Source organism: Elephas maximus, chromosome 5, assembly GCF_024166365.1.
Source record: "Elephas maximus indicus isolate mEleMax1 chromosome 5, mEleMax1 primary haplotype, whole genome shotgun sequence".
NCBI lineage: Eukaryota > Metazoa > Chordata > Mammalia > Proboscidea > Elephantidae > Elephas > Elephas maximus.
The window spans coordinates 111,136,426-111,164,090 of record NC_064823.1 but is presented as its reverse complement, the minus strand read 5'-3'; the positions used below and the strand labels follow the sequence as shown (position 1 = coordinate 111,164,090).

The window sequence follows — 27,665 nt, the reverse complement described above, 5'->3', positions numbered from 1 at the left end:
CACAGAGTTAGGCTACAGCCACAAGCCAAGAAGGGCTACCAGCAGACAGAAGAGACAAGAAAGGATTTTCCTCCAAAGCTTCAGATAGAACATGGCTCTGCTGACACCTTAAATTTGGACTGCTAGCCTCCAAAACTATGAGACAAATTTCTGTTCTTATGATCACCCACTTTGTGGTACTTTGTTACAGCAGCCCTAGGAAACTAATGTTGTTGGTAGGTGTCATCAGGTCAGTTCTGACTCAAGCGACCCTATATACAACGGAATGAAAAACTGCCCCATCCTATGGCATTCTCACAAACACTGATATGCTTTATGCCATTGTTGCATCACCTGTGTCAGTTCATCTCGTTGAAGGTCATCTTCTTTTTTGCTGATCCTCTGCTTTACCTTCAGCCCTGGTAGCATAGTGGTTAAGGGCTTGGCTGCTAACCAAAAAGTCAGCCTTTCAAATCCCCCAGCCACTCCTTGGAAACCCTATGGGGCAGTTCTACTCTGTCCTATAGGGTCACTATGAGTCGGAATCAACTCGCCTGCAATGGGTCTGCTTTACCAAGGAAACTAATACAACTCCAAAATCTTGGAGTCATCTTTGTTCTCCCCAGTGGCCTTCCATTATCTGCCACATCCAATTTTTCAGAAAATCCTGATAACTTAAAAGCGTAGCCTGAATCTATTTTCTTCTTTCCATCTGCATCCTAAGCCCACCTACAATCATCTTCCATCTGGATCACTGCAATAGTTTCCAATCTACTCTTCCACCCCCACTTTTGATTCCCAATAATCCCCATAATCATTCTCCACATAGCAGCCAGACTGATCTATGCAAAATGTAAAGCAGACCACGCATCAGGTAAAAATACTCCCAATCTGCCTCGACCGTTCAATCTAAATGAGCCTCCAACCCCTCCTCTTTTCTCTTTATCTCATCATTCTGTTTTATAGTCTTAGCCCTTAGCTCTTTTTGAAATTATAGGACACATTTTTTTTTTTTTATGTAATATAAGTACTTTAAAAGCAAGAGCCTTGCTTGTCCTGTTTACCACCATATTTCCAGTGCTTATAATGCTGCCTGCCACACAGGCAGCAATAGACATTTGTTGAATGAAAGAATATAAGAAAACTGAATGATGACGTTGACACTATATTTTGGTTCACCAAGTTAATTATGTGAAATCTTTGGAGAATAAATTATTTCTAATTCAAGAGATTATTCATACATGTTTTGGGGAGAGTTTGCAAGGCTATTCGCCTTTATACATGTTTTAACACAGACATAGGCATTTAGAACCAATGTCTCTTCTTCGCAGCCTGCTACACTTCAGGTGTTCCGACCATCCCGTCCTAAATTCTCAAACCAACCCAGGTGCTGCTCAAAATCTTACCCTCTGAAGCTTCTGAAAGTACAGGAGTTTCCTTTCTTTTTCCTCTCATCCCATCAATTTGTTTCCCGACTGTTCCTCCTTTTCTTGATTTATTATACTTTTAATAGCTCTGTACTCATTTCCTTCTTAAAATTTCTTATTTTTAGGTCAAAAGAAAACTCAATACAATTATTTAAAAGATCTGATGGAAAGAATACAATCTGAAAGGAAATAAAAGCTGAAAAACGGCTGCGCTAAACAATAGGTAAAAAATTGCCTTTTTTCTGTTTTCCAAACATTCTGATTTTTTAAAATGGTATTTTAAATAATAAGAGCTAAAACTTATTCTCTTTGCCTAGGTGATCTCCTCAAGATTCAAGGTTTTAAATATCATCTCTGGTGACCACACTTAATATCTTCTACCCTGACCCTTATGATTAATATTAATTAACCTTGGAGAAAAAGACTTAGGGATGAGGGGGCAAGAAGGATACAGTGTTTCCACTTTTTACTTTGCTTATTCTGTATTATATGAATTTAAAATTTTAAAACTTTTCTTTAAAAACTAAAATATTTAACTGTGAAGACATGATGTATAGAAATAATAAATAAAATGAAATACTACTCAGATATTAAATAAAAATTTTAGATAAATTAAAAGTACTTATAAATATGTTGTTTGTTATTGTAAACATAGTTCACTTATCTCCGTCTAACGCACTACTATTTGATGCCTTTGAATTATGATGTTGGTGAAGAATATTGGATAGATCATGGACTGCCGGCAAAACAAACAAGTCTGTCTTCCAAGAGGTACATCCAGAATGCTCCCTAGAAGCAAGGATGGCGAGACTTCATCTCACATATTTCGGACATGTTATCAGGAGGGACCAGTCCCTGGAGAAGGACAGCATGCTTGGTAAAGGAGAGGGTCAGTGAAAAAGAAGACACTTAGTGAGATAGATTGACACAGTGGCTGCAACAATGGGTCAAACATAACAACAGACTTGAGGATGGTGCAGGAGCAGGCAGTGTTTCGTTCTGTTGAACATAGGGTCACTACGAGCTGGAATCAGCTTGACAGCAACAACATAACTTTGGTAAATTACATTCAGAGATACAACCCTATAGTTCAACAACTAAAATGAAAGATTCTTTAAAGGTGATGCAGTGTGGTATAATTTAGAGAAAACATAGTAGAGCTAAGTCAAAAGACCTGAGTTCAAGTCATTATTCTATCTCCTATTGGCTACATGACTACAGACAATTTAAAGTTTCTGAACCTCAGTTTTTTTTTTCTCATGAAATAGGAATAATAAAACCTGTCCTGCTTACTTTCAGTGAATATTAAGTGAATTAATGTGTATGAATGTATTATAAAAAGTATAAACCAAGGTGAAAATATAAAGATAATGTCAGAAAGTTTAATAGCTGAAGTTGTCTCAGAGGGAACAGGCTGGTTTATTTTCATTTTCTAAGAAGCCTTTAGCAGATGCTATGGAAACCCCATGAGAACAGTCTTCCAATTTAGACTATATCCCTCAGTATAGTGATTAAGAGCACAGCATACATTTGAAATTTTTCTTCTAACGCACTGGAAAAACTCCATAGACTATCAACAATTTTGGCTAATTATTATGGCAATGCTGTCATATCTGTCATATAAAAAAAAAATAGTAGTTGCTTAATAAATGATTGTTAAATATTATATAGTTACGATCCCAGGCTTCGAGCCCAGTTGACAGTTCTGATTTCAATCAGAAGCTCTACCAATGATTTGTTGTGTTACTATAGACAAATTACATAGACTTTCTAAATTTTTGTTTTCTCATCCATAAAACTGAGATATTAATAGTCCCTACCGCGGAATTATTATAAGGATTCATTAACTCAGTCAATAATCCACAAATATCTTTTGAGCCTTATCGTTTCAGGCGCACCAGGTTAAACAAGAGAGATGAGTAAGGCCCCATTTTTATGGAGCTTACATTCTAGTGGGGGAGAAACAAAACAAAAACACATGATGCTTCCAAGCAGTGGTGAGCGAGCACTTTGCTGGAACTTGCTCAAGTTACTATAATAGAAAGCGTTTGTGGATGGACATGCTAACTTCAACAGTGGTCAGGCAAGACATTTCAAAGGAGTCACATTTGAACTATAAACTCACAAGAAGGAGGTAATACGTGCGATCATTTATGAGCTCAGTACATGTCAGCTATCTAATTTTCTAAAGATTAATATATTTCCAGCAGATGTTAAAATGGAACTCTTCCTGCCTCACTTTTCAAGTCAGACAAAAATCAGCTATGTTCAAACCAAAGAACACATTGTGTCCATCTAAACTGACTTAAAAGTAAGCCCTTAGCCTTAGCCCTGCCTCTGTCACTGCCAGGGGATAGAGAAATTGTTACTCTTCACCAGGCACCATCCATCTTCTACTGCCCTTGTCCTCAGAGATCTTGGCCCCAAATGCCCAATCAGGCTTGAACCTTTCATGAATCACCTCATCATGAACTTAAACAACAATCTCTTTTCCTAGTGGTTGATAGCTTCAGCTCTCCCTGAATCATATCTTCCACTTATTGTTTTCTTACTATGCCTATTTAATCTAACACACAGGAATACAATTTCTGTCTGCCCTTTAGGATTAGTAAAAACTATCCTGGACACAGGAGCCCTGGTGGGGCAGTGGTTAAGTGTTTGGCTGCTAACCAAAATGTCAGCAACTGGAATTCACTAGCCACTCTTTGGAAATCCTATGGGGGCAGTTCTGCTCCATCCTATAACACCGCTGAGTTGGAATTGATGGGATGGCAACAGGTATCCTGGACACATGGAGCCCTAGTGGTGAAGAGGTTAAGAGCTATGGCTGCTAACCAAGAGATTGGCAGTTTGAATCCATCAGCCACTCCTTGGAAACCCTGTGGGGCAGTTCTACTCCGTCCTAAAGGGTTGCTATGAGTTGGAATTGACTCGATGGCAATGGGTTTTTTGTTTGTTTGTTTATCCTGGGAGCAGATAATAACAGGATGCAAGGGCTAGACAGGTGCCTGGGACACAAAAACATCACTGCGAAGCTGGTGTACTGGTAAATTGTGTTTATCATAACTTCCTTCAGAATTTCTTCCATTGTAAGTGGTAGGAAACTATATTTTGATAGAACACTTGGTAGATGAGAGCCCCAAGACACATCATTGCTCTGCCTTCAAAGGAAAATGGGTCCAGTTACTTATCTGTGTTATTATTATTATATTTTTTCCAATTCGGATCTGCAGTTTGGGACAGAACTAAATTGTGTACAATAAAGGAATGTCTAGGTCATGCCACCTGGAGGCTCCCTTCTCTACCAGATAGCTGATCCACTAAATAAATGTTGAACAAACATTTTTAAGATGTTGATTTGAAATATGCCAAATTATTGGGTGTCCTGGGTGACAGCTTGTCTCAGTCCAGCCCCAATTAGAGATGTAAACCACAGCCACATGTTTATCAGAGTTAGAAAGCCCCATTGGAAATCACAGGAGTTAAGAGCAGATTCCTAGGGTCTACAAAGAGGGCAGGTTCAGAACCACTTCTTGGAAGGCTCTGGATGCATAAATTCTCTGAAAGCAAACGCTTTATCATTACAAAAACATGAACACTTTCTGGCCACTGAGAGATGCCCTTTCAAAAGATGAGCAGTATATTATTACCTAGACTCAACCAATATTTTTACTCTGGGAAGATGAAAAAAAAAGAACACTTATGGTTGAGCTCAAAAAAATAAAATAAAAGGCATGCCTGGTACTTGCATAGATTGTCATATTTTTTTCTCACATTGACCCAGTAAGATAGGTATTGTACATCTCCATTTTACAGACGAGGAAACTTGGGGCTTAGAACAGTGAAGCAACTCATCCAGGTCACACAAAGGTGAGATAATTGGCCCAAGTCATACAACCACCTTGGGCGGAGTCGTGACACAAATAGAGGTGTGGCTGACTCCAAGGTTCTTGACACCAGCACGATGTATAATTTTTATCTGGATGTTGTTTATACTTACATCATCACTTTAGCCTCTTCGATGAAATCCTCTTCAGACATGGACCCTTCGTTGATGGCCTTGATGGCTACCTGGATATGTGCTCGCCATTGACCTAAATGGACCACCCCAAACTGACCGCTTCCAATCTCCTTTATGAAAGCCAACTCGGATGGATCGATCTCCCACTTTTCTGAAAAGTAAGAAGTTAAAAACAGGACAGAGAATATTACAACGTTAGAGCTAAAAAGATTTAGGCATTACATAGGCCTTATTTTACAAGGAAATTAAAAAATTTATAAACGAGTGGAGAGGAGTCGTAACCATTTTTAACACTCTTATCACTGTAATTCAAGAAAGTGAGCCTTCAAGTTTAAAAACACAACTTTATATACTTGGCAAGGAATATGTAACAAATTATGCATGTAAAAGCATGCTTTCTCTTTTCACAGAGACCCAGAATGAAATACATGTCTGCGCCTTTCTAAGTAAAATCCACTAAAACTTGACCAGGGACCAAAATATTCATGTTCCCAGTCTGTGTTTGTCCTGGTGAGTAAAATTATGAGGCAGATAAAATTTGTAATGTGCCTGCCTCCCCCATTTTAGTTCTTTCTACTCCTTCCCTTCTCACTCCCATGCCTAATGAATTTTTCTGCTTGGTATCTCTTATCCTTAGGGAAAAATCTAATAAATTCATCTAATAATTATGTTAAATATTAGAATCTAACCCACATATATAAATAAGCCTATGTTTGTAATGCAATTTATGTCACTGTATACATTTTTAGTCAGTAGAAACAAATCAGGAAAAAAAGAACTTTTAAAAATAAGTTTTGAAAACAAAAGTAGCAAATCTTTTTTTGGCCCTGGCGGTGCAGTGGTTAAGTGCTTGGCTGCTAACCCAAAACTTGGCAGCTCAAATCCACCAGCCTCTCCTTGGGAACCCTATGGAGCAGTTCTACTGTGTCCTATAGGGTCACTACTGCGTCCTATAGGGTCACTAGGACTCAGAATTGACTGGATGGCAACAGATTTGGCTTGTTGGTTTTTTTTTTATATAGCAACACCGCTCTCTGCTGGAAGGTTAGAACAATCCATTTAAAAGAACTGAAAAAACAGTATGTTTTAACAGCTTTGCTAAGTACTCCCTTCCCAATTCAAAAGGAGCTTCTAGAGGAAGACATGGGAAAATACATTCATGACTTTGAGATTGGCATCTATTTGTTAAAACACAACATAACTGTGAAGTAAAATATCGATAAATTACACTTCATAAAAATCCTGTTCCTCAAGATTGGCAGAAGGTATGTCCAAAACATATAACCAACAACAACTCCTATTCAGAATATGAATAAATCAATTAGAAAAATACAGATAACTCTATTTTTTAAAGTGCAGAAAATGAAGAGCGTGCTCTCACAAAAGAAAATATTCAGTGAAAATATTCAGTGAACACTAAACCTATGAAAAGTTGATCGAAACAATTACTCACCAGGGAAATGCAAATTTAAGCCATAATGAGATACTACTACACACTCACCAGATGGGCTAAAAAATTTTTTTTTTTCTTAAATGAGAATTCCAATTATTGGCAAAGATGTGTGCAGCAACTGGGACTCTTATACACTGTTGATGGGAGTGCAATTCCGAACAACCTTTTTAGGAAAATTGACAGTATCCACAAAATCAGAGTATGTGCACAACTTATGACCCAGCAATTCTACTCTTAAATATGTATCCAACACATCTTGGAACACAAATATGTGCTTAACTTCATTATATGTGTATATATAAAACCAAAAAAACCCAGCTCCGTCGAGTCGATATAGATATATATATAAAGCCAAACCCATTGCCATCAAGTTGATTCTGACTCATAGCGACCTCACAGGACAGAGTAGAACAGGCCCATAGGGTTTCCAAGGAACAACTGGTGGATTCGAACTGCCAACCTCTCTCTCTCTCTTCATAACAACATTGTTTGTAAGAGCCCAAAATTGCAAACAATCCAAATGGCCATCTAAAGAAGCATGGATTAACAGATTGTGGTATAGTTACGCAGTATAGTACTACACAGCAATGAAAATGAACCAACTACATCCAACAGTATGGATGAAATTCATAGGCATAATGATGACTGGAAGAAGCCAGATACAAGAGAGTATACAGTGTATAGTTCCATTTATAGAAAGTATTCCAAACTAAGCAAAACTACTCAAGCTACAGAATTATAAATTGTGCATGTTATAGTTTAAAAAAAAAGGCCAAACTCATTGCAATTGACTCAATTCTGACTCATAGCAGTCCCATAGGACAGAGTAGAACCACCCCATAGAGTTTCCAAAGCTATAACCTTTACAGAAGCACACTGCCACATCTTTCTCCTGTGGAGCAGCTTGATGGTTTTGAACTGCCAATCTTTCAGTTAGCAGTTGAGTGCTTAATCACTGTGCCACCAGGGCTCCTCCATGTTATAGTTCAGTTAAAAAAAAAATTCAAGAAGCTTATTTTTTAAAAAATTAAAGAGAATCATGTCTAACTTACTCCCTGGGTTATACAGTCAACATGTTCAGCTACTAACTGAAAGGTTGGAGGTTCAAGTTGACCCATTGCACCTTGGAAGAAAGGCCTGGCAACCTTACTTCTAAAAAATCAGCCATTGAAAACCCGATGGAGCACAGTTCTACTCTGACACACATGAGGTCACCATAAGTCAGAGTCAACTGAACTGCAACTAAAACAGTAAAAAAAAAAAAAAAAAAATTTTATTTTATTTATTTATTTTTTTTTAGATATGTCTAATTTAAGAAGTAAATTGATAATGGTGAAATTTTTTAATACTATAGATTTTACGGGGCAAAAAAAAAAAAAATCCAAGCACCTTGAAATCACTGCCCTCCTATAACAAACAATACAACAAGACCCTGAGTCCTGGTTACCTGTTACACAATATAGTTGTGTTATCTTTTTTTTTCAGTATATTCTGAGTCCCACTAATGGGAGAAATTTAGGGGAATAAAGTGTCACCAAATTAGAAAACAGAATTTCCTGGCTCTTATTTATTCTCACAGATTTTCAAATACCACATCAGCTAGAAATGGTTCAAATCAAACTTCACGCAGGCTCTATTTGAAAAAGGTGAAGAGGTCACTTTTAACAGCTCCAGGTTCTCTTGGGGAGGAGTCATTTTCCTGCCATCCTTGTAACCAGAGAGAAAAGCCCAGACGTTCAAATAAAAAGAATTGTAATTTATCAAAATAGTGAAGATTAATATGCTGGGTAATAGATAATGAAATTTGAAGTAGTGCCAAAACATTTCTTCCCAAAGTTTAAATTGCCCTTATGAGATGCACATATTTAAACGTTACAGAGGGGGATTCTTTGAGAAGAAATGTACCTAGACAGACATCGCAAAAGAGCTGACTCATGAGGTTGCCACACATGACACACGTGGAGTCATAAGGATTGACTCGATGGCAACTGATTTGGTTTTTGTTTTTTATAGGGAGCTGGGGTGGATTATTTACAGGATTTGATATTTTACTTCAACAAATGAGTATACTTTTGTTGCTGTTAGGTGCCATTGAGTCGATTCCAACTCATGGTGACCCTATGTGACAGATGAGAAGCCCCATAGGGTTTCCCAGGCTGTAATCTTTTCAGAAGCAGATTGCCAGGTCTTTCACACAGCCACTGGGTGAGTTCACACTGCCAAGCTTTAGGTTAGTAGCTGAGTGCTTAACCAGTGCACCGCCAGGGCTCCTTAAGTATAGTTTACCGTAGCTAAAACCAGCTGTGGTTGGCAAACAACTCCCCATCAGCCCAACTGGGTAGCGGAGACGGGTCATGAGACCTAGGGAAAAAAGAGAAATGATGTTTCAAACCAAATTACTCATATAAAAGAAACAATTAAATACCTAGAAGATAGTACCATACTTTAAATAAATGAGGCAAAAAAAAAAAAAAAGTTTATTCTACAAGATAGTATGTTTACTTTCTTTTCCCATTTGAAAAACACTTTTTAGGCTCATTGTACACAATTTAAAAACTCCAAGAAAGTATAAAGATGAAATAAAAACCCCTTACAAAATCTTGGCATCCAGAGATACGTCATTGTCATTTCGGTGAACACCTTTGCAACAACCTCCATAAGCTTATTTGAAATCATATACATATGTCAGAATGTTTTACATAAACAGATTTCCTGGATGGTGCAAATACTTGAGCACTCAGCCACTACCCGAGAGGTTGGTGGTTTGAACCTCCCCAGAGGTGCCTCAGAAGAAAGGAATGGCAATCAACTAATGAAAGAACCCAACCATGAAAATTCAATGGAGTGCAGCTCTTCTCTGAAACACAGAATCGACTCAATGACAACTTGTTTGGGTTTTGTGTTGTTGTGTTGTTGTTTAGTAGGAAGAGTAAAGCAAGGACCTACAGTAGATATATTTAGGAGATGAAATTAATTGCACTTGATAATTAATTGGAAGTTAGGCATTAAGGAGAATGGAAACATCCACGTAATTGGCTGGACGGTGGTACTATTCCCTGAATAGACAACAGGAAGAGGAGTAGGCCTGGAGGGAGACTGGTTGTATAAGACAAGTTGATTTCATTATTGTAGTTGAAGGCTCAGGGTCCCTGTAGGGTTGCTATGAGTTGGAATCGACTTGTCAACAGTGGGTTTGGAGGCAGAGGTATAAGTAAGGAAGAGGTAATAATGAAGTAGACAGGAAAGTGGATAGTATTGGAAAAGAGGTGGTTGTGAAGAAATTGGAAACGTTCTCAGTTACTATAGAGAATAAGAAAAGATGCTCACCAGTGACCCTGAACACCTAGATGAGGTTGGAGCCCTCAGCTAAATGGACCTCTGTAACACATGATTCAAATAGAGAACAGAGGAAGAAATTCCTTTAGACCCCAAAATTTTCCTCTAACTTCAGCGTTTTTATTTGTCAAATAATTTTATTCTGTGACTTTCTACCAAAGAGTTGATGGTAACCTATCGCTCTCTGACAGAAGTTTGTTGCTGTCTTTGTGTTGCTGTACTTCTGGCACCTGAATTGCCATGACTTAAATTGACCAGATCTCAGAAAACAGACAGGATAGTCATGGGTTCAAATTTAAAACCAGTACCAGTTGCTATCAAGGTGATTCGGACTCACAGTGACCACATATGTGTCACAGTCAAACTGTACTCCATAGGGTTTTCAATGGCTGATTTTTCAGAAGCAGACCACCAGGTCTTTCTTACAAGGTACCTCTGGGTAGAGCCAAACCTCTAGCCTTTTGGTTAGCAGCAGAATGCGTTCACCATTTGTACCACCCAGGGCCTCAAATTTAAAGCCTCTTCCAAAATGGGCTCAACAAAATATCCCCCGATGACATGATTTGCCTCCTTTTAGCAGAACAAGGTAGTAGAGTGCATACTCTGAAGCCATAGCTTGTGGGTTCAAATCTCAGCACAGCTACTTATTAACAGCGTGACCTTGAGCAAATTACATCACAGCTCTGTGCTTCAGTTTCCTTATCTGCAAAATGGAGATAACAATAGAACCTACCTCCTAGGACTGCTCTGAAGTTTAAATAAATAAATACACATAAAAGCACTCAGAACAGGGACTGGCCCAAAGTAAGTCTTCAATAAAGATCAGCTATTTCTGGATCCCATAACTTTTCTCTTATTATCCTTCTTTTTTGTTTTTGTTTTCTTATTTTTTTCTCCTTTCTTTTCTAGAAAACAGCATCAAGTTCATAAATTTTCAACCAGTTTTTAATTTACTCTCATTTGATTTAGTTTTTATTTTTAATTTTTTCATATTTTGTGCATTATAATAATAATTTATATGCATTATAGTAAAAAAAAATCCCAAACCTGAGAGCTATCTCTAAAGCAGAAAATGAAAGCCTTCTTTATTGCCTGTCTCAGTCCCCAGAGGTAAATATTAACAGTTTATAGTCTGTTATAATCTGATTTGAGTAAAAAATCTTATGTAAACTTTAACAGAGTTTTTTCTAGGCACGTACTGTGTGTAATAATAAGATATATATATGACAAAATTGGACTATATTCTATATTTACTATTCTGTACTTTTTTTTTTCACTTAATGATTTATCAGGAATATCTTTTCACGTCAGCACATCCTAATCTATCTCATTTTTTTTTAAACCTCAACACCATAACCCCTCTGCTTCCTGGATTTTTTCTTCTAAGGAAGGAGGAAGAGGAGCGTGAAGCAGAAAACTCAGAACAGGTTACCTGATGGGGGATTTCTATCTCTAGCCACAACTCTGTCCTTTCTGGCCCCACCCAGATATTTTGCCCCACCCTTTCTGATCAAACTCCCAGTGACCATCTGGAATATTCATGTGGACTCATCGCGCAAGTTGATACAAAGTTCCCTGGATTTATTCCCAATATTTAGAAGCAGTGTAACGGAAAATTGGCCACTTTCCTAAGGGTTTGTGTGTGCGTGTGTGTGTGTGTGTGTCAGTGCAACTTTTCATAAAGAAATTTTTAAAAGCATACTGCATGACAAGAATTCAAAACAATTTGAAATGTTACAGCGGGTTCCAAGTTCTGTAATGCTGAGGTAAGAAGATTTCCCCATGGCCTTACAGTGGTCCAGCACAGGTTGGGTGAGGGCTGAACACATGATTGTAATTGTAGAAATTTCTGGAATCCCACATCTTTCCACAAATCATGTTTTTGCACAAATAGGAATTATTGCAAAGAACAGCTGGGGAAGAGAATTAAATTTGCCTTATATATAAGCCAAATTCTAACTGTGAATGGCTCTCTAGCTCTCTCTGTTTGTCAAACAAGAAAAAGCAGAGAATGAGAGACTTAAGGGTAGTTTTCTATTGCAATTGTCTAAAGGCAGAGAGTAGATTTACGGGGCAAAGAGAAGGAAACTTCATTATTAGGGCATTTGGAATCATATTACATTTAAACCAGTTGCCAGTGAGTCAATTCTGATTCATGGCAACACTGAATAGAAGAGTGTTCCATAGGATTTTCAATGGCTGTGATCTATTGTAAGTAGGTTGCCAGGCCTTTCTTCCAAGAAACTTCTGGGTGGATTCAAACCACCAACCTTTCATACAGTAGCTCAACGTTTAATCATTTGTACCACCCTCGTATGTGTGTGTTGTGTGCCCTTGAGTTAATTTTCAACTCATAGTAACCCTATATAACAGAGTAGAACTGCCCCGTCAGGTTTTCTAGACTGTAATCTTCTCTCCTTTTAAAATATTTAATTAAATAGATAATACAGTGAAATCTGTGGGAGTGGGAGCTCGACTGGACTGCCTTGTTTTTCCAGGTATTGCAAGTTTTCTACTGTTGACAGGGTGCAGTCACCACTTTTCTATTGCTCTCTATTTACTGAAAAATATTTGAGTTTTCCTCCTCTGACGGGTTTCTACCATACACAGGTTCTACTTTTGCAGTTATTACTATATACTTATATGGTTCAAAATCTTAAAGGCAGGTGTGTGGCTGGAATCTGGGACTGACTTACAGACAGCCAGCTGCCCAGGACAAGAAGGCTAATTTGATATACCACCTAGCACATCATACCAGAAAAGCATAGCATTTCCTAAAGAAATATGAGCATAACAGGAAGGTGTCATTGACGCTGAATTAAATTGGAACCTGTCCCCTGAACAGCTACAGGATTTGGAAGCTGAATCAATGTTATCAGATGAGTTAGAATCCAAACCAAAAGTACGCTTTGTTCGTAATACCTCTATCCCATTGGGACAGGGGTTAGTGGAATCTGAACCTAAAGACATTACTGCTTGTTCCTCCTTCCAGGGACTGAGGCCTCAGAACACAGCCAGCTAATGTTACCAGATGATACTCCAAATCACACGAACTCTGGCAAGGAGGTCCCTTCCTCAGGCGTGTTGAGAAATCTTCAGGTGAATGTGGGCCCCAGTGGAGAGGAGACGAGGGCTCAGACTATACAGAAGTCCATGGAGTTTTTGTCAACTCCATAGTCTCTTAGCGTGTTGCAAGATCTACAGCCAAGTGATATAGCACTTTTTTTATTCTTCTTAACCTAATAAGAGCAGGTCTGGGCCCTTCAGCTGAGGCCTTAGTATTTGTACAAGATGAGGCAGAGGATTAGGGAATGATTTTCTCTTCAGTGAGAGAACAGACAGTAGCATCCCACGGTTCCTCCGGGTTCAGGAGTTGGCCCACAACAGTTCAATTGCTGCTACTCATGACAGCTGGCAAAGAATGCAAAAACCAGTAACAAAAAAAAAAAAAACCCAATGCCGTCAAGTTGATTCTGACTCACAGCAACCCTACAGAACAGAGTAGAACTGCCCCATAAAGTTTCCAAGGTGTGCCTGGTGGATTCGAACTGCCAACACTTTGGTTAGTAGCCGTAGCACTTAACCACTTCACCACCAGCATTTCCACAAAAACCGGTAGCAATGGGGAAAATGTCCACCTTGGTTCTGGTGATGGGCAACCCAAAGACTCTAGGCCCCTTCCTCAAGTGGAGAAGAAGCTCAAATGTACAGTTGAAGGCTGTGACCAGACATCCATGTGGCCAGCTCACTTCAAGAACCACCTCAAAATTCATAGAAATGACCGCTCCTTCATCTGCCCTACAGAAGGTTGTGGGAAAAGCTTCTGTGTGCTGCAGAGGCTGAAGGTGCACATGAGGTCCACAAAGGGGAGAAGCCCTTTATGTGCCCTGAGTCTAGCTGTGGTAAGCAGTTCACCACAGTTGGAAACCTGAAGAACCGCCTCCACAACCACACAGGAGAGAAGCCATTCCTTTGGGAGGCCCAAGGGCGTGGCCACTCCTTTGCTGAGTATTGTAGCCTCTGAAAACATCTGGCAGTTTACTCAGGACAGAAACTTCATCAGTGCCAAGTCTGTGGGAAGACCTTGGACTGGGAGCAGGAATGTGCACGTGCGAAAGCATCACTGACAGATGGGAGCAGCTGGGAGTCAAGAACAGGAGCAAATGAAGTGCTTGCTGAAGGATCTCCACATCCCCTGTCTTCAGGGCCTGGTGTGATACGTCATTTGGTGACCATGCCGTCAAGGAGGCAGTCATATGAGGTTTCTGTCTTAACTGCAGTAAATCCACAGGAGTTACTAAACCAAGGAGATTTAACTGAAAGATGGTCACAAGTGTGGGTGCTGACTCCTGGAAGAGCAGCTCTGTATAATCCTAGAGTAAAGACAGTGGGAACAGGATGCTTTAGGCTCATAAGCCACCGGAACCGAAATGAATCTATGAAGGACACAAGACCCCGTTTTTTGCCTCTGTTCATCTTCCCAGGCATACAAGATGAACGTAGGAGGGCTTCTCTTCAAACTGCCATGTGATCCCGGAGAAGGAACAAAGTAGTGAATCTGGGCTGGATAACTGTACTTACCTCTCATCCCACTGCAAAATTCTGGGATGGATTTCTCCCAAAAGTGAGCTTGGTTATGTGTTGGCTGAAGTTTCTCTGCTGTGGAGGGGAGGTTTTCCTTTGAAGAGTTTTCATCCCAGACACAGCTATCTTTTCGCCTGGATGAACTAAGTCCTCCTACCAACCATAAAACTTCACCAGGAAGTTTGGCGTTCAAGATGCCTTGTCGCTTTGGAGAAGGGAGTAAATGTCAGTTCTGTTGTGACATTCTCTTATAGCAACGTTAGTAGGAGACTCTCTGCCACTGGACTGCAAAAAAATGAATTACATGAATCCTCAAAAAAAAAAAATCTTAAAGGTTGCATACTGAATTTTAATTGTTTTTAAAGTTGTTGTTCCATTTTGTTTTTTAAAAAGACGAAACCCAGAGACTCTCAAAATAAATGTCCTACAGCCAAGCTGGATAGATACAGAAGTCACCGGCAGAGAAGAGCTCAGCTCTGCCACTGTCAGTATTTTCTCCAGTTAGGTATGAATTCTGAAAGGTCCATGACATCAGCTTCTGGTCTTCCTCAGTCAGGCAACTGTGCAGCTTCTTTGGCAGTACGGAGGCAGAGCAGAGGTGGGAGGAATTCCAGTAGTTGTCAGCTTTTGAAGAGGTTACAGGAGACAGCAGTCCTTGCTTTCTTGGTTTAACCTTTGGCCCAGTTATTAGACTAGAGAGCACAGGTGGACTTCCCTCTGCAGTTTGTTTTGCAGTTACCTTCTTCCAAATAGATCTTTGGGCACTTTGTTTAATTTCCACTGCAGCCTCTTCCCTACAAGGGGACTCAAATTTCTATAAGGTGTGCTTGGAAAAGCATGGTTTGCCACAGTGGTAACATCAGAGGTCAGAAAAATCGCTACGCAAACTTTTACCAAAAACCAAAAGCCCGTTGCCATCAAGTGAATTCTGGGTGGCTATGAGTCAGAATTAACAAGATGGCAAGCGGGTTTATCTGTTATAAGCTGTGTTCTTTAGAAAGGTTTTTGCTAAGTACCACAACAGCATTTTGACTTTTCATAGTGACGCTGCTCAAAGGATGTTGAAGTCTTAAAAATGATCTGCCCAGTCAGAAAGCAGCTGTGGATAGCCCACAGATGGGATTTCTGCTAAAGGATTGTTAGGAAAGGGGAAGGTAACTGAGAGCTGGCAAGGGGACAGAGACCCCACGTGAAGTTGCCAGTGATTTAGAAGCAACGAGATGGTGTTTTCTGTCTCCCTCTCTGATATGTGATCTGATTCCAAGGAAAAAAAACCTCAGTTGAGGAAAACAGAGAAATCCGTCTCTTCGTTTTAGCTGGGCAGAGTGCCCCACCTGCAAAAAGCCATAAAGAAGACCTGATGTAATATTTGTGTACCTGTTCCCCCCACTCCCAGCTAGCTGGTAATCTTCACAGGGGCAGATCGCCAGGTCTTTCTTCCTACAGAGCCACTGGTGGGTTCAAATCACCAACTTTTCAGTTAGTGGCCAAGTGCTTAACCATTGCACCACCAGGGCCCTGTGTAAATTTCAAGAACGAATGAATAATGACCAAATGGCCTCTGGCTTCTCCATCATATATCAGTTTTCTAACCCGGCAGAAATGTAAGAAATTGACCTACCCTTTGCCTCTTGACCAGAAAAACAGAGACACATTAATAAGGAGGAAAATTGCTTAGAAGACAAGTTGTATTTCAAGTTCTTAAACCATTTCGATAAGCAGATTTGCTCCTCTTAAGTGTCTCAAAGACCAAACATGCATTGCCTGTCAAGGGCCTGTCTCATAGACACTCCCTACCTGAAGTTCCGGACTTACCGGCTGCATTGTGCTGGTGGTACTGGATCAGTTCAGGGATTGATTGAAAGAGATGTCTTTCAGCCACGTAGCACTGTCCTGAGTCATTCTTTTTAATCTGATAATGTTTGATGGTAGCCTCAGTACCTCTACAATCAATACAATGTGAATTAGCAGACAAAGCAAAAGATCACTGTGGAACTAAGCCAAATCACTAAGCAACACAACTCCACCTCTAAAACTCCTATCCAAGCAAAACTACACACTGGAGAGAAGATTGATTGAATTAAACAGGCGTCTCTTCATCCCAGGAAAACTCCCCAACTATCTTACTGGGATCTCAGATTCAAACATAACCTCAGATGACGTTGTCTGAATGACAAGTCATGTCCAAAAAATTAGAACTCATAAAGGATACTTATAAGTATTTATAGAATATCAAGTATAGGTTAAATGAATGAACAAATGCACTGTGAGCAATTGGAGACATGAAATGATGAAGGGAGGAAAACCAATATAGGGTACATTAATAATCACCACCCTTCTGTCAGTTTGTCATACTGTGATGGCTTCTGTGTTGCTATGATGCTGGCAACTATGACACCAGCGTTTCAAATACCAGCAGAGTCACCCGTGGTGAATAGGTTTTAGCAGAGCTTCCAGACTAAGACCGACTAGGAAGAAAGACCTGGTGACCTATCTCTGAAAATTAGCCAATGAAAACCCTATGGATCACAACAGAATATAGTGCTAGAAGATGAATGCCCTAGATAGGAAGGCACAGTGGCCACAACAATGGACTCACACATACCAACGATCACGAAGATGCACAGGAGCAGGCAGCATTTCATTCTGTTATACATAAGTTGCCATGAGTCAGAACTGACTTGACAGCAGCTAACAACAATAATCACCCTACGGACACCTGGGCCTCAATCCCTCTAGGAGCCTTAGAGTTTGTGTGGAACACATTTCAGAATTGCTCCACTGAAGCAGGAAGAAGGTGATGTATTTACCCATCAACTTCCATTTCTCACTGATGAGCATCGCTCCTGGCACGTTAACTCTTAAGCAATTCCTGCCTAGCCATGGAGCCTATGAGCTCCCATACCCAGAGAACATCTTCAAGCAGACAAACATAGGAAACTTTCTGAGTGTAGGAAAACTCTCTGGAGGTAAATCTCAGAGTAGACCAAGGATATGCGGAAGGCTCCAATGGCACCTGCTACAAGTAATCTAACCCCCTCACCTGATGGATGAGAAAAGGGAGGAAAAGAGAGCTTAAGAAACATATTCAATGTCACAGAGTTTATTAGGGATAGAACTTGAACTAGTTAGTTGTCCTGTGTCCCAGGCCAATGATTTTCTCCCTGTGCTAGGCTCTCATTTATGTACTCTATGTAATGGTTAACCTGCTGCTGTCGAGTCAATTCCGACTCATAGCAGCCCTATAGGACGGAGTAGAACTGGCCCGTAGTGTTTTCAAGGTACGGCTGGTGAATTTGAACTGCTGACCTTTTGGTTAGCAACCAAATGCTCAACTACTGTGCCACCGGGGCTCATATGTAATGGTAAATCCATAGAAAAGATTCTCCCAGTAATTATTATTTCTAAAGTAACAAAAATCACAATTGCTTACCTTCTAGCTCTTACAAACACAGAAATTGTGTAGGACCCCAAATGTCTTGAATCTCTGACAATAAATGCACCTTCTTTAGACTGCAAAATAATTCATTCATTGTACAAGTTTATTTCTTCTTAGAAAGACAAACCAACTAAATAGTGAAAAACAAAATTATATCAACTTACTATAAAACATTAAAATTGTTTTTACAGGTACACACCATCTTTTCTCTTTTGTGGGTTTAAAAGTCACACCTATATAAGAAATTATAACGAATGAGTTTTTTAAACCTCTGCACCTAATTTTTCTTTAAAATTGCTGTATATAACAACCTCATACCCTACTGCTTGGTTATTTTTGCCATATTGATCTGGATAATAGATAAAAATAGCTGATGGAGAGAAGAACTCTGAGACAGACTGACAAGACTGAACTGTGAAAGAAGAGAAACAGTGTAGCAGGTCAGGAGACGGGGAGAAAATACACCTGGAAAAGCAGAGGTGGGAAAAGAGATGCATGAGAATAGATTTGGGGGAATCTGGAGAGAAAAGTCCTGGGAGGCATTTTAGCAGTCAGGGTATGGGAGAGTTGAAAAAAGAAATGGTGGGGAAAGAATATTATAATAAAATTTATGTTAGGTTGTGAAATGGATCTCCTTTGACAATCTTTAGGAGACTCCAATAAAGCTTTGATTTGCTTTTTGATTAATCTTCAAAGCTGGACTATTTGTTTCATATTGCGAGAAGTTTCAGCTTTACCAATGTGCTTGAATCTTGTCAACCCATGAACGTTTATACTTATGAAGTGCTGATAAGCTGCCTAAGGACTACACGGTCCAATCATCATGGTCTGACCTTCAAAATGAACATAACACATTAAGCTGAGTCTCAAATTTTAATTAATTCTTAGTGTCAAAGCCATTGGGCTACATATTGCAAGCGACACAAGATGCAAAAAACACTTTTAACAAAGTAGTGTGTATATAATATATATGCATATAAGTATATATCATATGCATATAGCAAAGTGGCATACAAAGAGAATTCCTTTGTAAAACCCCAAAGTTGAAAGAGCACAAACAACATTCCCTGGGCACAAAGCAATACAACTGGAAACTAAGAACAAACCCCAAAATAAAAAGTCCCTACAACCAGTGCATTTTAGGATTCTTTTTTACTGAACTCTAGGAAATGCAAATAAAAAATGCAAAATATCTTAACAGATAATAAGAACATGCTACACATCAGGACCTCTGCTACACAGTTCAAGCCGTACTCAGGAATAAATTCTGTTTTATTACTTGCATTAATAAACAAAAAGGAACAAGCCAAGAGTATCCAACTCAAAAAGGTAAGATAAGAACTATAAAATAAGCTCAAATAGAAGAAAGAAATTAATAAAGCCAAAAAGAAAGTAACAAATTATAAAAACAAAAATACGATACAACCAGTAAGTTAAAAATCTGGCTGTTGGGGGTGGTGGGGGGGAATGATAAATAAACTTAAGAAATAAATGGGAAAATCTATCAAAAATTATAAATCACATGAAAGAAATAATCAAAGATCTAAAAAAATTAAATTAATTCTCTTGACTATGCAAATAAATTTGAAAACTTGAATGAAGTGGATAATTACTTAAGAAAACATAAAATTTATCAAAATTGATTCCAGAAGAGCTAGAAATTTTAATGTATCTAGTGAATAGAAAAGTAGATAAGACTTTTTTAAAAAGCTTCATAGAGCACTGCCCTCACAGTTACACATTGTTATTCTGCTAAAACTTAAAGGAAATTAAAAAAAAAAAAAATCTACATTAATTAGCTATGCCAGAGCAAATGAAAAGAATATTTCTAAGTTTTTATATAAATGAGCTTAACATCAATACTTATTACACACACACACACACACACACACACACACACACACACACACACATCAGATGAGTCAGGGACCTAAATGTGAAAAGCTTATCTTTAAAACATGTAAAGGAAAATATAAATTACCTTTATTACTTTAAGAGAGTGATGAATTTCTTAACACTAAATAAAAAGCATAGATCATAAAAGAAAATATTGAGAAATTTGACTGCACTAACATAAAATTCTATGTGAGAAAAGAAAACAACAAAGATTTTTTAAAAGCCGTAAAATGGGAGAACACATTTGCAACACAAAACTAACAAAGGATTGGTATTCAGAATATATTTTTAAATGCATATGAATAAGTTAAAAGGGCAATAAAAGAAAGCAATTGCTCTATAAAAAAATAAGCAAAAGAAAATTAACTAACATGTCACAGAAGAGGAACCAGTTGGCTGATAGACACATGAAAATATGTTCAATCTCTCTGGTAATCAAGGAAATGTAAATTTTGAAAAATAATCCATTTCACAACCATTGAATTGGAAAAAAATGTGTGAAACTACCAACTACTGGCAAGAATGTAGGGAACCAGTTTATCTAATTGCCTGTAACAATATAAATTAGTACAATCACTTTGGATCTTCATTTGGAAATGCATAGTAACATCAAAGTCCCTGGATGGTACAAACAGCTAAGAGCTCAGCTGCTAACTGAAACACTGAAGGTTTAAGTCCTCTCAGAGGTGCCTTGGAAAAAAGGCCTGGTGATCTACTTCTGAAAAATCAGCCATTAAAACTCTATGGAGAGGCAGGGCCAAGATGGCAGAATAATCACTCTTCCTGTTGTCCCTCTTACAACAAAGACCCAAAACAACCAGGTGAATTGAATATATATTCAATGTATATCCAGGAACCCTAATCATCAAAGACAAAGCTGAAGAATCAGACTATGAGGCAGCTGAAAGGAGAGACCATTCAAAAGCAGCAGAAATGGGGAGCTAGAGATCTCGGATTCAGTGGTGCCCTGCTAGCTGAGTCTGCATGGTGCACACAGGCTGAGGCAAGCAGCATCATTCCAAGCCAAGGCCCACCACCACTGGTGAAGCCAAGAAGCAGCAAATTTCCATGCACCTCCAGAACCAAACAGAAGTGACACCAGACCTGCAAAAGTTAAGTACAAGCTCCCATCCTACCATGTGCCGGCAAAAATAACCCCTCTCCCCCAGAGCTTCACAGTGGAGAAGCACTTCCTTCCCCTCAACCACTCCCACCCCGCTCCAACAACAGTCCTGCAGCATTCAACAGTGTCACTCCCCCTATGCCAGGAATTCAGGGTCTGTCAGGAAGCCCTGCCCCTTCACCCAGCCACTGGCATATGGCATCCATGGACTTGCAGTATCCTTCACCCCCACCAGTCTCTTGCAGGTTGATTCAACACTGCAAGCCCTCATTAGTATAAAAGCAGCAGAGCATATACCTGAAGCCCATTTTCATCTACAGCAGTAGAGGGGGAGCTGCAGAGTTGTGACACTTGACCCCACTTTACCTCCTAGGATGGGGCCTCACCCACCCACACTGGGGGCCTGAGGGCTGGCAGTATTACCCACTCCATCAGGCTGCCCATGACAGGGGTCTGAGAACTAGCGGTGTCTCTCAATCGTTCCAGCCAGTGGTACCTGGGGCCCAAGGATTGGCTGCACTACCCCCCTCCCCCACTATACGCTCTAGGGGATAGGGACATGCCCTCCATCCAGGCACCCAGGAGCAGCTGTCAGCACCCTGCATTGCCACACGTATCGCCCTCTAATTGCAACCAGAGACCTGTGCCTGCTCTGACCACCTCCACGCAGCCCACCTGCTAGGACTGCAGGGAAGAGTTCATACCACACATTCAATGACCAACGACCCAAACATCTCTGCTGTGAATAGCCACACCCTGGCAAGAACCATGAACAGACTCCTGGGCTCATACACTTAGTAGCAGCTCTGACCACCTGGAAACAAGAGGTGAGCGTTTCAATGACACCAACAACCAAATAAGCTCACATGCTCAGCCTACTTGGGCATATCAAAATACAAAATAAAAATACAGCATGCAGCAAACAAAAATACCATAAATAATACAATAACTTATTGATGCCTCAGAGAAAACAGTCAATATCAAATCACATAAAGAAGCAGGACAAGATGGCCCCAGCAAGTGACCAAAATAAAGACTCAGAAAACCTTCCAGAAGAAGATAAAGCAAGCCTTAACAGAATACAAAACATTGAAATAATACAAAGCAATGCTTTATCTTCTACCTGAGAAAGAATTCCAAAGACTAATGTACAGAGCTCCCCAAGAATCAAGAAGGAGATCAGGCAAAACTCAGACCAAGCCAAAGAACACAGAGATAAAGCAATAGAAGAATTCAGCAAAGCAATACAAGAACAAAATGACAGAACACACAGGCTGCTAAAAACCATACAGAGACAGTCACTAGAAATCCAAAAGATTAACAATAACATTTCAGAATTCGACAACTCAATAGACGGTCACAGGAGAAGAATTGACGCAATGGACATCAGAATTAGTCAGACTGAAGATAAATCTCTTGACACCAATTTGTTTGAGGAAAAATCAGAAAAATGAATGAAAAAAATGAGGAAAGCCTAAGAATTATGTGGGATACTATCAAGAGGAAAAATCTGCAAACGATCAGAGTATCAGAAAGGGAGGGGAAAGCAGAAAACACAGAATTGTTGAAGATTTGCTGACAGAAAACTTCCCTAATATCATGAAAGACGAGAAGATATCTATCCAAGAAGCTCAATGAACCCCATAACAGAGTAGACCTCAAAATAAAGTCACCAAGATATATTATAACCAAACTTGCCAAAACCAAAGACAAAGAAAGAATTTTGAGAGTGAATAGGGAGCAATGAAAGGTCACCTACAAGGAGAATCAATAAGACTAAATTCTGACTACTTATCAGAAACCATGCAGGCAAGAAGGCTATGGAATGACATACATAAAGCTTTGAAGGGAAAAAATTGCCAGCCAAGAATTATATATTCACCAAAATTGTCTCTCAAATATGATGGCAAAATTAGAAATTTCCAGATAAACAGAAATTAAGGGAATTCGTAAAAAAAAAAAAAAAGCCAAAATTAAAAGAAATATGAAAGGGTTAGAGAACCAACAACATCAGACATCAATCCAAGACTAGGACACAGGACAGATCAACCAGTTATCAATCCAGAAAGAAAATTCACAAAAACAAATCAAAGCTAAAAGACTGAAAATAGGGAAACGGAGACATCGGTATGTAAACAATGACAACATCAAAACAAAAAAGAGAGAATAAACAGTGTAGTCATAGAACTTCCATATGGAAGGGAAGTTAAGGTGATATTACAAAATAAAAGACTGGTTTAAACTTAGAAAAACAGAGGTAAATTTCATGGTAACCACAAAGGAAGCTAACAATCCTACACATCAAAATAAAAGACAAGAAAAACAAAGACTCAGCAAGCACAAAATCAAAGATAATGAAAGAGATGAAAAGAAAATATGTAAACAAAAAGAACTCAATACAGAAATTTAAGTAGAACAAAGAAACTGTCAATACCACACACACACACAAAATGCATCAAAATGACAGCAATAAATTCACTGAATGTAAATAGCCTAAATGCACCAGGAAAGAGACAGAATGTGGCAGAATGGATAAAAAAAACACGATCTTTCTATATGCTATCTGCAAGAGACACACCTTAAACACAAAGACATAAACAAACTAAAACTCAATGGATGGAAAAAAATATATCAAGCAAACAACAACCAAAAAAGCTCAGAAGTAGCAATATTACTCTTTGATAAAACAGACTTCAAAGCAAAATTCACTATAAAGAAGGACACTATATAATAATTAAAGAGTCAATACACCAGGAGGACATAACCATAATAAATATTTAATGACAGGGTTCCAAAATACATAAACTCTATCACAATTGAAAAGAAATTTGACAGCTCCATAATAATAGTAGGAGACTTCAACACACCACTTTCAGTGAAGGACAGACTATCTAGACAGAAACTTAATAAAGATATGGAAGCTCTAAATGCCACAATCAACCAACTTGACCTCATAGGCATATACAGAACACTTCACTCAAAGGTGGGTAAGTATACATTCTTTTCCTATGCACGTGGAACATTCTCCAGAATAGATCACGTTTTAGGCCACAAAACAAGCCTTAACAGAATACAAAACATTGAAATAATACAAAGCAACTTCTGTAATTGTAATGCCATAAAAGTAGAAATCAATAATTGAAACAGCAAGGAAAAAAAAATCAAATACATGGAAACTGAACAACGCCTTGCTTTAAAACTACTGGGTTATAGAAGAAATCAGGGATGGAATGGCAAAATTCATATAATTAAATGAGAATGAAAATACATCTTACCAAACATTTGGGACACAGCAAAAGTAGTACTTAGAGGTCAGTTTAACACAATAAAGGCACACATCAAAGAGAAGAAAAGGCCAAAATCAAAACATTCACCCTACAACTTGAGCAAATAGAAAAGAGCAGCAAAAGAAGCCCTTGGGCACCAGAAGAAAGGAAATAATAAAGATTAGGGCAGAAATAAATAAAATAGTGAATAGAAAACAACTGAAAGAATGAACAAGACCAAAAGTTGGTTCTTTGAAAAGATCAACAAACCATTGGCCAAAATGACAAAAGAAAAACAGGAGAGGAAGAAAATAATCCAAGTAAGAAATGAGATGGGTGATATCACAACAGACAAAACTGAAATAAAAAGGATCATAACAGAATGCTATGAAAAATTGCACTCCAACAAATTTGAAAACCTAGAGGAAATGGACAAATTTCTAGAAACACACTACGTACCTAAACCAACATAAACCAAGGTAGAAAAACTAAACAAACCCATAACAAGACATTGAAGAGGTAATTAAAAAAAAAAAAAAAACCACCCCCCTCCAAAAAGTCCTCGCCTAGATATTTTCACTGGGGAATTTTATCAATCTTTCAGAGAAGAGCTAACACCAATACTACCAAAATTATTTCAGAGCATAGAGAAGGAAGGAATACTCCTGAACTTATTTTATGAAGCCAGCATAACCCTGATACCAAAGCCTGGCAAAAATAAAAAAGAAAACTGCAGACCAACATTCCTCATGAACATAGATGCAAAAATCCTCAACAAAATCCTAGCCAGTAGAATTTAACAGCATATCAAAATAAATAAATAATGCATCATGACCAAGTAGGACTTATACCAGGTATGCAGGGATGGTTCAACATTAGAAGATCAATCAATGTAATCCACCACGTAAATAAAACAAAAGAAAAGAACCACATGACCCTATCAACTGATGCAGAAAAGGCATTTGACAAAGTCCACTACCCATTCTTGATTTAAAAAAAAAAAAAACTCAGCAAAAAAAGCAATAGAAGGGAAATTCCACAACATAATAAAGGGCATTTATACAAAGCCAAGAGCCAACATCATTCTAAACAGAGAGAGACTGAAAGCATTCTCCTTGAGAATGGGAACCAGACAAGGATGCCCTTTATCACCACTCTTATTCAACATTGTGCTGGAGGTCGTAGCTAGAGCAATAATGCAAGAAAAAGAAAACAAGGGCATCTAAATTGGTAAGGAAGGAGTAAAATGATCCCTATTTGCAGATGGTATGATCTTATACACAGAAAACCCCAAAGAATCCACAAGAAAACTACTGGAACTAATAGATGATTTCAGCAAATATCAGGAACACAAGATTCCTCTACACCAACAAAGAGAACTCCGAAAAGGAAATCACCAAACCAATACCATTTACAATAGCCCCCGAGAAGATAAAGTACTTGGGAATAAATCTAACCAGAGACGTAAAAGACCTATACAAAGAAAACTACAAGACACTACTGCAAGAAACCAAGAGACCTACATAAGTGGAAAAACATACCATGCTCATGGATAGCAAGACTCAACATTGTGAAAATGTCGGTTGTACCCAAAGTGATCTACAGATACAATGCAATCCTGATCCAAATTTCAACAGTATTTTTTTTAATGAGATGGAGAAACAAATCACCAACTTTATATGGAAAGGGAAGAAGCCCCAGATAATTTTAGCACTACTGAAGAAGAAGAACAAAGTGACAGGCCTCACACTACCTGGTTTTACAACCTATTACACTGCCACAGTAGTCGAAACAGCCTGGCACTGGTACGACATCAGACGCATACACCAATGGAACAGAATTGAGAACCCAGATATAGATCCATCCATCTATAAGCAGCTGATATTTGACAAAGGCCCAAAGTCCATTAAATCGGGAAAATACAGTCTCTTTAACAAATGGTCCTGACATAACTGGATGTCCATTTGTAAAAAAGTTAAACAGGGCACATATCTCATGCCATACACAAAAACTAACTCAAAATGGACCAAAGACCTAAATATAAAATCTAAAGTGATAAAAATCTTGGAAGAAAAAATAGGGATAACACTAAGGGCCCTAATATATGGCATAAATAGTGTGCAAACCATAACTAACAATGTACAAGCCCCAGAAAAGAAACTAGATAACTGGGAGTGCCTATAAATCAAACACTTATGCTCACCAAAAGACTTTACCAAAAGAGTAAAAAGACAACCTACGGACTGGGAAAAAAATTTAGACCACGGCATATCCGATAAGGGTCTAATCTCTAAAATCTACAAGATACTACAACACCTCAACAACAAAAAGACAAATAATCCAATTAAAAAATGGGCAAAAGATAAGAACAGACATTTCACCAAAGAAGACATTCAGGCTGCTAACAGATACATGAGGAAATGCTCCAATCATTAGCCATTAAAACAAAACAAAACAAAAAACCTGTTGCCCTCAAGTTGACTCCGACTCACAGTGACCCTAAGGTGGCCCTATAGGACAGAGTAGAACTGTTTCATAGTGTTTCCAAGGAATGGCTGGTGAATTCGAACTACCAACATTCTGGTTACCACCTGAGCCCTTAACCACTCCACCACCAAGGCTCGCGTAGAGAAATGCAAATCAAACCATTGAGATACCGTCTCACTCTGACAACAAATCAAACAAACAGAAAATAACAAATGTTGGAGAGGCTGCAAGGAGATTGGAACTCATATGCACTGCTGGTAGGAATGTAAAATGGTACAAGCACTTTGGAAAACAATATGGCACTTCCTTAAAAAGCTAGAAATAGAAATAATGTATTATCCAGCAATCCCACTCCTAGGAAACAAGAGCCGTCAAACGAATAGACATTTGTACACCCATGTTCATTGCAGCACTATTCACAATAGCAAAAAGATGGAAACAGCCTAAATGCCCATCAACAGATGAATGGATAAACAAATTATGGTCATACACACAATAGAATACTGTGCAATAACAAAGAACAATGATAAATCTATGAAACATCTCACAACATGGATGAATCTGGAGGGCATTACGCTGAATGAAATAAATCAGTAATAAAAGGACATATATTTTAAGAGCCCACTATAAAGAACTCGAGAAAAGGTTTACACA

At 38.7% G+C, this 27,665-nt stretch overlaps 1 protein-coding gene and 1 pseudogene across 3 annotated transcripts in view; one reads left to right on the top strand and one right to left on the bottom strand.

The window, feature by feature from the left end:
- The window catches only part of TXK (TXK tyrosine kinase), an 81,698-nt gene that overhangs the window by 20,982 nt on the left and 33,051 nt on the right, over positions 1 to 27,665 (bottom strand). For all 3 annotated transcript variants that reach the window (XM_049886306.1, XM_049886309.1, XM_049886307.1), the window contains 4 exons: positions 18,234 to 18,313; positions 16,616 to 16,743; positions 9,167 to 9,241; positions 5,407 to 5,578 (listed from right to left, as the gene is read on the bottom strand). In XM_049886306.1, the coding sequence (XP_049742263.1) occupies positions 5,407 to 5,578; positions 9,167 to 9,241; positions 16,616 to 16,743; positions 18,234 to 18,313 (455 nt within the window). The remainder of the gene's footprint in view (positions 1 to 5,406; positions 5,579 to 9,166; positions 9,242 to 16,615; positions 16,744 to 18,233; positions 18,314 to 27,665) is intronic.
- Positions 12,884 to 14,747, top strand: LOC126077484 (zinc finger protein 410-like; annotated as a pseudogene).